The sequence below is a fragment of the Microtus ochrogaster genome, chromosome 10 (genome assembly GCF_000317375.1).
Source record: "Microtus ochrogaster isolate Prairie Vole_2 chromosome 10, MicOch1.0, whole genome shotgun sequence".
Taxonomy (NCBI): domain Eukaryota; kingdom Metazoa; phylum Chordata; class Mammalia; order Rodentia; family Cricetidae; genus Microtus; species Microtus ochrogaster.
The window spans coordinates 75,540,157-75,552,358 of record NC_022016.1 but is presented as its reverse complement, the minus strand read 5'-3'; the positions used below and the strand labels follow the sequence as shown (position 1 = coordinate 75,552,358).

At 46.4% G+C, this 12,202-nt stretch overlaps 1 protein-coding gene and 1 pseudogene across 1 annotated transcript in view; one reads left to right on the top strand and one right to left on the bottom strand.

The window, feature by feature from the left end:
* Positions 1-8,104: 8,104 nt before the first annotated feature.
* Positions 8,105-12,202, top strand: part of Zyg11a (zyg-11 family member A, cell cycle regulator) — a 34,490-nt gene continuing 30,392 nt past the window's right edge. Inside the window, exon 1 of the mRNA XM_026782054.1 lies at positions 8,105-8,283. Within this exon, the coding sequence (XP_026637855.1) occupies positions 8,194-8,283 (90 nt within the window). The 5' untranslated portion in view covers positions 8,105-8,193. The remainder of the gene's footprint in view (positions 8,284-12,202) is intronic.
* On the bottom strand, positions 10,420-10,883 carry LOC101988358 (annotated as a pseudogene).

The following is a 12,202-nucleotide window of genomic DNA, read 5'->3' as shown; positions in this document are numbered from 1 at the left end:
AGGCGTGCGCCACCACCGCCCGGCCTATAATTCTTGTTTTAATTGTATTTTAAATTTTTTCTTGACAATTCCATAATGCATACAATGTTTCTTGACCTTCTCCAGAACCCCCAACACATGCCTCTCCCAACTTCATGCCCTCTTTATTTTTTTTTTAACACTTTATTTGATGTGCATTGGTGTGAAGGTGTCAGATCCCCTGGAATTGGAGTTACAGAGAGCTGTGAGCTACCATGTGGGTTCTGGGAATTGAACCGGAGTCCTAGGGAAGAGAAGTCAGCATTCTTAACCACTGAACCATCTCTCTAGTCCCCTCTGTATAATTCTTTTTTTTTTTTTTTTTCGAGACAGGGTTTCTCGGTTTTGGAGCCTGTCCCAAAACTAGCTCTTGTAGATCAGGCTGGTCTCGAATTCACAAAGATCTGCCTGCCTCTGCCTCCCCAGTGCTGGGATTAAAGGAGTGCGCCACCACCGCCCAGCTTCTGTATAATTCTTAAAATTCATTTTTCTTAGCATTAAATTGTCTGCCCAGTAAGTGACTTAGTAGAGTTTTGTTTTTTATCACCCCACCCTAGGTTTATCTTTTTGTTGTTTCTGAGACAGGATCTTCCTGTCTCAGTCTTCTTGTTCCCAGACTGCTGGGGTTATAGTCATGTACCCATGTCTTTGTGCCTTTATGTCCTGTTCTTTTGCTATATATATAATATGAGGCCTGGAGAGATGGATCAGTCATGAAGAGTGCTGGCTGCTCTTGCAGAGGGCTGGAACTCAAGTCCTAGTACCTACATAGCAGCTCCCGATCATCTGTATCTCCAGTTCCAGGGCATCTGATGCCCTCTTCTGGGGAGGTGCACATGTGGTGTACACACATAAATACAGGTAGGACACCCAAACACATGAAATAAAAATTCTTTTTACGTTATTGTTGGTGTGTGTATTGGGTATGGGTACCCTCTCCTCTGTGCATGCAGAGGATGATGGTGGGGTGTCTTCTCTCACTCAATCACTCTGCTGACAGTCTCCAGCTGAACTTGGCTGGCTTGCCAATGAGAACGGACCTGTCTGTCTTGGCCATGGGTGCCTTTACCCTCTAAGTCATCTCACTAATCCAACCTGAAGTCTTTGTGTGTATACAGGTATATGTGTGTGGGTGTACACACATGCCACATCAAGCCCATCAAGGTCAGTGGGGATCAGTTTTCTTCCACCACGTGGATCCTGGGGATTGAATTCATTGAAAAGTTTCTATATCCCATAAGCCTCTCTGCCGATGCAATAATCCAAATCAGACCAAATCAAACTGAATTAGAAAAAGCCTAGGTTTAATGGATATAAACACTCCTGGGTGGCTTTCCAGCCCCCCAGAGAGAAGACAGGAAAGAAAGTCCAGAAAAACACGGGGAGGGGCAGTTAAAATACCCTGTGGGAGTGGTCATGAGCATTTCTGGGGAGGGGTCATCATTTGGACGGCTTTCTGGGTGGGGGCAGAGTCTGGAGGGAGGTCTTTCCACTTTCCGGTGTCTTCAAAGGTTTAAAGTTCTTGTCATACAAGTCTTCCACTTGTTTGGTCAGAGTTACTCCGAGATATTTTATGCTATTTGTGGCTATTGTGAAGGGCGTTGATTCTCTGATTTCTTCCCCAGCCCTTTTATCATCTTTGTACAGGAGGGCTACTGATTTTTTTTTTTTGAGTTAATCTTGTATCCTGCTACATTGCTCAAAGTGTTTATGAGTTGTAGAAGTTCCTTGGTAAAATTTTTGGGATCACTTATGTAAACTATCATATCAGCAAACAGTGAGAGTTTGACTTCTTTTCCAATTTGTATCCACTTGATCTCCCTTTGTTGTCTTATTGCTCTAGCTAGGACCTCAAGAACTATATTGAATAGGTATGGAGAGAATGGACAACCTTGTCTTGTTCCTGATTTCAGTGGAATCGCTGGGAGTTTCTCTCCATTTAGTTTGATGTTGGCTGTTGACTTGCTGTATATTGCCTTAATGATGTTTAGGTATGTTCCTCGTATTCCTGCTCTCTCCAAGGTCTTTATCACCACTCATAAATCCAGTTCCAGGAGACAGGACACCCTCTCCCGACCTCTGCAGGCACCAGGCATGCATGTAGGACATATCCACACATACACGCCGGTCAAACACACATACACATAAAATGAAATAATTTCTAGAAATTATGCTGGCTAGTTTTCATTTATTTATGCTTTTGGATTTATTTTGTATGTTTGAGTGCTTTGCTTATATGTCTGTCTGTAAACCACATGCAGGCCTTATGCCCAAGGAAGTGGTAAGCCAGCATGTGGGTTCTGGGAATGGAACCTAGGTCTTTGCCAGCTTCTCCAGCACCTAGTTCTTTTTTTTTATAATTTATTTATTTGCATTAGTGTTTGGTGACATGTATGTCTGTATAAGGATGTTGGGTTCCCTGTAACTGGAATTACAGACAGTTGTGAGCTGCCCAGGTCCTCTGGAAGAGCAGGCAGTGCTCTTAACCACTGAGCCATCTCTCCAGCCCCCCAACCTCCTAGTTTTTATGTAAACTTGTCCCACGCTACAGTTATCTGAAAGAAGGGAACCTCAATTGAGAAAAATGCCTCCATAAGATCCAGCTCTTAAGATATTTTCAGGTTTTTTTTAAAAGTTTTTCAAGACAGGGTTTCTGTGTGTAACAGTGCATTTTCTTGCTTTTTTTTTTCTTTTTGGTTTTCCTTCTAGACAGGATTTCTTTGTAGCTTTGGGACCTCTCCTAGAACTTGCTCTGTAGACCAGGGTTGCCTCGAACTCAGAAATCTCCTTGCCTCTGCCTCTGAGTACTGACTGATGCCACCACTGTCTGGCTTCAGGGCATTTTCTTAGTGATCAATGTGGGAGCACCCACCCTATTGTGGGTGGTGCCATTCCAGGACTGGTAGTCCTGGAGTCTGTAAGAAAGCAGGTTGCCCCCACCCCCCAAAAAAGCTGGTTGGTGGTGGCACATGCCCTCTGTGAGTACAAGGCCAGCCTGATCTTCAGAGTGAGTTCCAGGACAGCCAAGACTGTTACACAGAGAAACCCTGTCTTGAAAAACTAAAAAAAAAAAAAAAAAAAAAAAAAAAAAAAAAAAAAAAAAAGAAAAAGAAAAAAAAGCAAGCAAGCAGGTTGGGCAGGCTAGTCAACAGCAGTCCTCCAGGTTCCTGCCCTGTGGCCTTCCTGTCCTGACTTCCTTAGATGATGAGACACGATGTGGAAGTGTAAGCCAAATAAGCCCTTTCCTTCCCAAGTTGCTTTGGTTATGATGTTTATCACAGTGATAGCAACCCTAACTAGGGTACACCAGAGAAGCAGTTACAGCCAGAGAGGAGAAGCTGTGCTACAGGCCCAAGATGCTATCTGATGCCATCCTTAGCTTCTGGCTTGGATGAAGCCAGTGGTCTGTTAACAGATTCCGAAAGGTTTCTGTCTATTAGTCATAGACGCTACTTCAGACACAAGTGAGCTGAGCAAGGAATGGCTGCTGCAGAGGGCTCAGGCTAGCACAAGATAAGGTAATTAGCCTGTGGGCCTACAACGTTCTGGGCTCCTGACTGCAGGGAATTCTAATCAGCCCCTCCGTCTCTGTAGACGCAGCTTCGACTCACACCGCGACTTGAGATCAGGTGTTCAGACCAAAGCCTTCCCGTTTACCTCTTAGCGCTGCACAAACATGCATGCCTTTCCCTTCCTAGTACGAAAATTAATTCGGTCTCATAGGGGCTGGAGAGATGGCTCAGTGGTTAAAAGCACTGAATGCTCTTGCAGAGGATCTGGGTTTGGTTCCTATGCGGCTGGTTCAGTCACTCATCACACTGCATCCAGATGCTTCAGAACCGCTGCAGTTCCAGGGGATCTCACACATCTTCTGACCCCTAAGGATTCCTATATGCACATGTTGCTGGGAAACCAGAGCAGGAGCCATGTTGGCTTTTCTTCAATACACAAGCCACATTGTGGTTAAGTCCCTGCACCCTACAAGGATAGGTTTCTACTTCTAGTTAGGAACCTGTGACCCCATGATGTATGACTGCCCCTTGCCCTGCAGAATGTTTCCAGGGGTACTTCGATCAATACTTGTGCCCACCAACTCTGTGATGTGACTCCTTAATGACATGATGGATATTCTTATTTTCTCATTTTATTTTTGATAACTGCCAATTATCTTGTCCTTTTTGCAGCTATTTTCTATTGACCTTGTAGGTTTTTTCCCTCATAAAAGACCTTAAAAAACTAACCCAGGTTGCTCTCTAAAATCCCAACTTAGTGGATCATGGTCGGGCACATACATACATATAAAATATAATAAATATTTAGAACTCTTTGTGAGATGGGCATACTGGCACTGGTCTCGGTGAGTTCAAGGCCAGCCTGGTCTACATAGTGAGTTCCAGGAGAGCTGAGGCTACATAGATCCTGTCTCAAAAAAATAAAATAAAAAAATACACAAGAACAGAAACAAAAAGAGATTTTAGATTGTTACCTTACCTTTTTGAGAGAGAGAGTGTGTGTGTGTGTGTGTGTTAAAACAGGTATCACTATGTGGCCCCTAGGTAGCTGCTTCTGCCTCCTTCTTAAATGCGGGGATTAAAGGTGTATGCTGCCATCCCCAGCTGCCATCCCCAGCAAAAAAAAAAAAACTCCTTCCCTTGGCTCTTCTGACGCTCGGTTCTGGTTTTTTTTTTTTTTTTCTGACACTGGTGGTTTATATTAAGCATATTTAAATATAGTACATTTTGGGGGAAAGTTTCCTGGTATAACACAAGCCCATGTCCACAATAAAGCTTAAGGCTTGATTACATCTAAATTCTTTTCAAAGTACTTGTCACTTCTTGCATGAAGATGGTTCTATAGATAGGCTACATATATGTGCTATCTTAAGGGCCTAGGGTAAGGCCTAGTGCTCTTAACAGTCATGTGCAGAGGTCACCCAGCTATTAACCATTTCTGGCCCTGGTATGTGGGAGCCTGGGGGAGCCAGAGGTTGCCTTGCCTGTTAACCACCTTAGTTCCCAGCCTTCTGGTCAGAAAACAGGTTATTTATCTCTTCCTTTGAATAGATGACCCTGCATGTTCAACATTCCTGGTTTTCCTAGTGCTTATCTGTGAGTGCAAGGACCTCTGTACCCCTACAGGCCAGTCTACTTGTATATTTATTTACACTAACTCATAGTCTCTCTTTACAATAGATTTTTTTTTTTGGATTTTCGAGACACGGTTTCTCTGTAGTTTTGGAGCCTGTCCTGGAACTAGCTCTTGTAGACCAGGTTGGCCTCGAACTCACAGAGATCTGCCTGCCTCTGCCTCCCGAGTGCTGGGATTAAAGGCTTGTGCCACCACCACCCGGTTTACAATGGAATTCTTAAATCTAAGTATACACTATTCTTTTTTTTAATTGATATTTATTGAGCTCTACATTATTTCTGCTCCCCTCCCTGCCTCTCCCCTCCCCGCCTTCAATCTTCCCCCAAGGTCCCCATGCTCCCAATTTATTCAGATCTTGTCCTTTTTCTACTTCCCATGTAGATTATATTGTTGGACTTTAGCGTCCAAACACCGAGAAGGAGTCACCCCCAGAGACCATATCATACCCGATGCAAAAGCATGAGGATTTTATTCTTTCATGACAGGGTCCCTCAGCATTCAGGAAGCCGAGAGACCTCAAATAGCTGGTACAGTCTACTTTTAAAGGGGCCACAGAAGCAAGGGGGGTTGTTCTTTGACTATTCTGATTGGCTTATTTGAAAAGGCTATTACCAATAATTGACTGGAGAGCTGTTGCCAGATCAGATGAGGTAAGAGGTCATTTTGACCCCGTTTCCCAGGGGACTGAACCAAAACATACGTATATGGGTAATTGTTCAGGAACTGAGTAAGTGTGATGTAGCTGTTAGGTCCTTGGTTCCCAGGGGAGGAGGGGAAGCACTATGGCACAGAGGCTGAGAGGATTCAGAATTGTCAGAAATGGCTTCAGGATTGTCTTAAAGTCTTACAATATCTATGTAAGTCTCTCTTAGTGTCTGCATTGTTGTCTAAATTCTCTGGGATTGTGTTTTGTAGGCTGGCTTTCTTTGCAGTTTCTGTTCTTTCAGTGTGATGAGTGACTGAAACCTAGCAGCCATTTCCCTACAACCTCAGCTAGCAGCGAAGGTAAATTGAGGGCCCCTGTAGCCAAGAGCCCTTTTGACAATCAGAGAGCTGTAAAAATCCCTAGGGGTTGGAAAGCTGTTGGGGCAGGGGTGGGGAACTAGTCCAGGCCTAGAAGGAACATCTGTAGTATCTTCTCTTGCAGAATTAAGAGACTTTTACCTTCTAGTCTAGAAGTTCCCCACATAAATCCTCAGTTCTACCCATTTTATTGGCAGTGTTAGCAAAAATGGGAGGAGAGAAGAGTGTTGGAGTGGCAGGTGATTGTCTAGGTTGAGGCGGGTCCTTGTTATGGGCTCTTGGCTGAATTCCCTAAGTAGACTAGGCTGGCCTGGAATTAGTGTTGATTCTGCAGCTTCTCCTACAGAGACTGGGGACCTCCCAGCCAGCCTCACCTTTAGACTCTCTGGGGTCTTCACTTCCTTGGGATAAAAGGAGGACCTCAAACGTGGTACCAAATTTCCTTCCTTGTTTTGTTTTTAGTAAAAACGATTAAAAACTGTTTGTGGTTGGCTTTTGGGGCTCACCTAGCACCCGGAGGTGGAAGTAGGAGAGTCAGTTCAAGGTCACCTTCAGCTACAAAGCAAGTTCCCGGGTGGCTGAAAAAGAAAAGAGCCTGTGAGAGACAAGTATTTCCTGGTCATTTGTTCTTGAAAACTAATTTTAACATTTGAATTCCTTTATCTAGATGGGGACTTTGGGTGGTATTTTCCTTACAGTATCTTATGCAATCTTGACTTCAACCTTGGGAGAACCTGAGCACCAGATTTTACTTTTGAGGAAATTAAGTTTTAGAGACTTCCAACATTCCTAGGGATTTTAGCTCCTCCCCCCCCCCTCTTTCTCTCTCTCTTTCTCTCTCTCTCTCTCTCTCTCTCTCTCCTTCCCTTCCTCTCTCTCTCTCTCTTCTTGCCTTAGCATGGATCTCGACAATATATGTACATTAAATTAAATAAGATGGTCTTAATGTAGTAGAGGCTAGTTTCAAACTATTTTTTGGATGACCTTGAACTGCTGACCCTCCTGACTCCCCTTCCCTGGTGCTGTTAAAAAGGTCTGTGCTGACCTAGACAACAAAGAGGACCCTACATGGATCTACATAGAAAGAGGAAAAAAAAAAAAAGCAAGACCTCCTGAGTAAATTGGGAGTGTGGAGATCACAGGAGAGGGTAGAAGGGGAGGGAGGGGAGCAGAGGAAATGTATTGTTCAGTAAGAACAATTTTTAAAAAGCAAGCAAAAGGGTCTGTACTGTGTTTTGTTTTTGAAATGTTATTGTATGTGTGTGTCATGTGTGCAGGCAGGTGTGACTCTGCATGCTGTATGAAGTCTGTTGTCCCCTTTCACCTTTGTGTGGGTTCCGGAGATGGTACTCAGGTGCACCTTCTTTTACTCGCTGAACCAGGTCTCATTACAAGCAGCCCCTAAAAATATTTTTGTATAGTTTACATCTAAGAGTCGAAGTGTGACTGGTGTCATACTTCTAGGGGCAAGACCTTTGAAATTTCGTTTAAATTTTTTAAAGCATTTAAAAACCTGGGATACAGTAGTATTCCAGAGCACAATGCTCTAGGTTCCGTTTCTAACAGAAAAAAAAAAAAAACCAAAACCAAAACAAACAAACAAACTTAAAGGGGCGGTGGCGGCACACTCCGGTCACCTCAGCGGGGACTAAGGTAGGTGGGTGGCTAAACCCAAGGCTAGCCCGCCTTGAGAGTGAGTTCAAGGACAGCCGGGACCACACACCCGTAGAAACCCTGTCTTGAGAAAAAAAATAAATCCAATCCAACCCTGAGTGCGACTGTGGGAACGGTCTCGGTCTCGGCAGCCGGTTCCGAGGACGGTCGGCCTCCGCGGCTGCGCTCGGCTAGCGAGGACCGTTGGCCGTGCGGCCGGGGGCGGGGTCGCGGCGGGCGAGTGCGCGGCGGACGAGCCTGCGGTTCAAATGCCCTGCGCCCAGCGCTGCGCCCTCCGCGAGTGCGCCGTGGTGTGACGCTGCCGAGCGGGCTCGCGCGAGCGGGGGAGCCATGGTCTATTTCCTGCACCGGGTGCTGTGGCCGCAGGCCCCCGTCCTGCCAAACGCCCTGGATGACGCGCGGGACCGCTGCGTGGTGCAGGTGAGTGTGGCCGCTGTTCGGGTCCCCGGGCGAGCGCCCGTCGGTCGTGTGGCGCGCCCCAGGGCTGCTGCGGGGCGGCCTCCTCCCCGCGGCCCGCGAGTTGGTCGTGACGGCTTCCTGGGGTTCGTGAGTAGCCCCCACACACCCCGGACCCCGTGGACGCCGCGTCCCGCCCCCGCGTGCTCCCTGTCCTCGGCGCTGCTGAGGGAGGCGCCGGAGTTCAATCCCCTCCATACTGAGTGCCCGCTGCGCACCGGCGCCGCTCCCCTCAGACCCCGACCCAGTGGGTCTCCTCAGGGCCTGCTCCCCTCAGACCCCCATCCAGTGAGTCTCCTCAGAGCCTGCTCCCCTCAGACCCCGACCCAGTGGGTCTCCTCAGCCTGCTCCCCTCAGACCCCCATCCAGTGGGTCTCCTCAGCCTGCTCCCCTCAGACCTCTCCCACCCAGTGGGTCTCTTCAGAGCCCACCCAACCAGACCCTTCAGTCCTCCTTAGCCCCCTCCTCAGCCCCCCAGCCCTTTTCTCAGCTCTTCCAGCCCCTCTTCTGAGCCTTTGCCTTCAGCCCCCTCTTCAGCCCTTCATCTCAGCACTCCATCCTCAGCCCCTCCCCTCAGAGCCCTCGGCGCCTCTTCAGCCCCTCTCCTCAGCCTTTTCCCTCAACCCCCAGCCCCTCTCCTCAGCGCCCTCAGTCCCTCTTCTCAGCTCGTCTAGCCCCTCTCCTTAGCGACCCCAGCCCCTCTCCTCAGCGCCCTCAGTCCCTCTTCTCAGTGCCCCCAGCCCCTCTCCTCAGCGCCCTCAGTCCCTCTTCTCAGTGCCCCCAGCCCCTCTCCTCAGCTGCTCACCTACCCACTCCATTAACCCTGTGGAGAAGGAGGAAATTGGAAATCCCAGGTTGGGTGGGTCTACACGGGAACTTGACCTGGAGTTTGCTGACCTTGGATGCCGAGTACCACCTGGGGAGTGAAAATTGTGCTGACTCGGGTTCACCCCAGTTCTCGAAAACTGTAAGAAAGAGATAGGACCTCCCAGTATAGCCCAGACTGGCCTCAAACTCAGCTCTCCCTCAGTCTCCTGAGCACTGGGATTACAGTTGCCTGATAATATGGCCAGCCCCTTTTAATTTTTTTCCCCTTGAACTCTCGAAATTCTCTTGCCTCTGCCTCCTCAGACCCCCACCCAGTGGGTCTCCTCAGCCCCTCCTTGGATTTAAAAGCCTTTAGCTCAATCCTGTTTTTAAGGTTCATGTAAAATTGGGTTGTATTTGCAAATACATAAAATTGATTTTTGTATAGCAATTTTGTATTCTCTTGCCCTTCAAAAGTTAGTCATTTTGTCTAGGGTTTTGTTTTGTTTTGTGGCTTTTGCACGTGTGTGCAGATCAGAGTTGTTGGTAATGTATTCTCTCCTTGCACTATGTAGAGTTGAGGGACTGAGCTCATGTGAACAGGCACCTTTGTTTGCTGACCCATCTTTCTGGGCCCCTACTTTATTTTGAAGTATGGGAATGAGACTGGTCTGGTGGCTCAGCAGTTAAGAGAGGACGTGGGTGGGGTTCCCAGCACCTGTGGGTCCAGAAGAATATGGTCCATTCTCTGAATCTAGAGTTGCAGGCAGATATAGATATAGGTGCTGGAAACTGAACTGTGGCCCTGTGTGCCCTTTTAACCTCTGAGCCATCTCCTTAGCCCTTTTTTATTTTATTTGTTTATTTTTTTGGAAATAAGGTTCTACCCTAGATCAGGCTTATCTGGAACTCACTAAGTATCTCCTGCTGGCCTTGCATTCTCAACAATCCTCCTGTCTCATACAATTGCTAGAATTACCGGTTTGTGTCGTAACTTCGTGCTTGGAGAGAGAGTGGTGTGTGTGTCTGTCTGTCTGTCTCAGCACTCGACGTTACAGTTACAAGCGAGTGACACTGGACTCAACTTCTTTTTGCTTGGATTTGGGGGTTGAATGCTTCATCTTTGTGCCTGCCAGGCAGGCATTTTACCAACTGTGGTCATTCTCCTCCTCCCTCAAAGGTTTTAACTCATATTTATATCTATTTCTTTGGGTGTTATAGAGTTCCTTGTATACCTCCATATTTATAAAAGGGTTAATTTAGGGCAGTGGTTAACGCCTTTATTTTTTTTTTGTTTTTTTGTTTTTTAAACTTTTAATGATGTAAACAAAAATATACCTAAAAGCGAAGCTTCTGGAAAAACCATTTGTTCTTCCCTGTCTTGTCTCGTTCCTCAAATTTGACCTTGGCTTCCCGCCTTGCCTTGCGTTTTAGGGCTGGGTCTCTAAAGACATCCTTGTTGACAACAGTTTTGTCCAGGGGGACGTCCACAGAGTACCTTGTGGGCATCAGGTGGTTGTAGTTATAAACCTTCACAAAGGACTTGATCTTGGATCTCTTAGCGACTTTCTTCTTGCCCATGGCAGCCGTCACTTTTCGGGGATAGCGGTCAATTCCAGCCACCAGGGCATGGCTGTAAGGGCGGTCTGAAGTGCCATCATCAATGTTCTTCACGAACTTTGCGCCCGAGTAGCGTCCAGCCAGGACGAGCACCACTTTCCCGGGTTTCATGAACTTGCCCATTTCGACAGCGAGCAGCCGATTCCCAGCAGAAAGGAAAGGAGCTGGTTAACGCCTTTAATCCCAGCATTTAGGAGGCAGAGGCCAGCCTGGTCTACAGAGTCAGTTCCAGGACAGCCAGGGCTGTACAGATTAACCCTGTCTCAAAAAAACAAAATAAGGACCTGGAGTGATAGCTCAGTGGTTAAGAACACTGACTGCTCTTCCAGAGGTCCTGAGTTCAATTCCCAGCAACTACATGGTGGCTCATAACCATCTGTAATGAGATCTTTTGGCCTGTAGGTAGACATATAGGCAGAACACTGTATACATAAAAAATAAATCTTAAAAAAAAAAACAACAGCAACAAAAGCAAAACAAACAAAAAAGGAAGACAGCATTCCCAGGGCTTAAATAGCTTGCTGGCTTTGGTAACAGATATCCAGGAATTTTTTTCTCTATTTATCAAATTTATTGGAATGAAATCTTTGAGTTTTACATTATCTTTTTTTGTTGTTTGTTTTTGAGACAGGGTTTCTCTGTAGCTTTGGAGCCTGTCCTAGACCTAGCTCGAAGACACAGAGATCCACCTGCCTCTGCAGGTGTTGGATTAAAGACGTGCACCACCATCACCTGGCTAAATTATCTTTTTTAAAAAACTTTTTGTGTGACAGGGTTTCTCTGTAGACCAGATTGGCCTCAAACTCACAGAGATCTGCCTGCCTCTGGGATTAAAGGCGTATGCCACCACCACCACCTGGCATAAATCATCTTTTTAATGTATATGGTACCTGTAAATTTTTTTCTGGTTAATAATATTAATTTTTTTTTTCTGGAGAACCTTTTTTTTTTGTTTCATTAGTTGTGGATTGTATCTTTACAACCAGAATCTTTTTCTCTTTGTCAGACTTTTATGTGGTACTGAAATTACCTGGTACAAGTGAGAAGGAAACTCGGAATACAACAAACCTGTTTAGGAGTTTAATAGAGGGGGCGTGTACAGGCCTGGGGGAGTTAGAGTGCTGAGAGAGGGGGAGAGGGAGGGGAGAGAGCACACGCCCTTAGGCACTTCTGCCTGAGGGCTTGTCTGTATGTGCTTGGCCCCTAGAACCCAGAAGTATCAGCCTTATTGTGGCTGGAATCATTACAGCTACTAGGGATCTGCTGTCACCTCTGTGTGTGGCATGTATTTTGGGTCTGTAAATTGCAGGAACTTCCAGAGACTTGGCAGTTGATTGTTACCAAGATTTGTTAAGAAACCTCCTCCAAGGTAGACTGTCTGAACTCAGAGGAAATTGCAGCACAAGAATAGCTGAATCTGAACCTGGAAGTGAATTCCTGATCCTCCAGCCTCTGG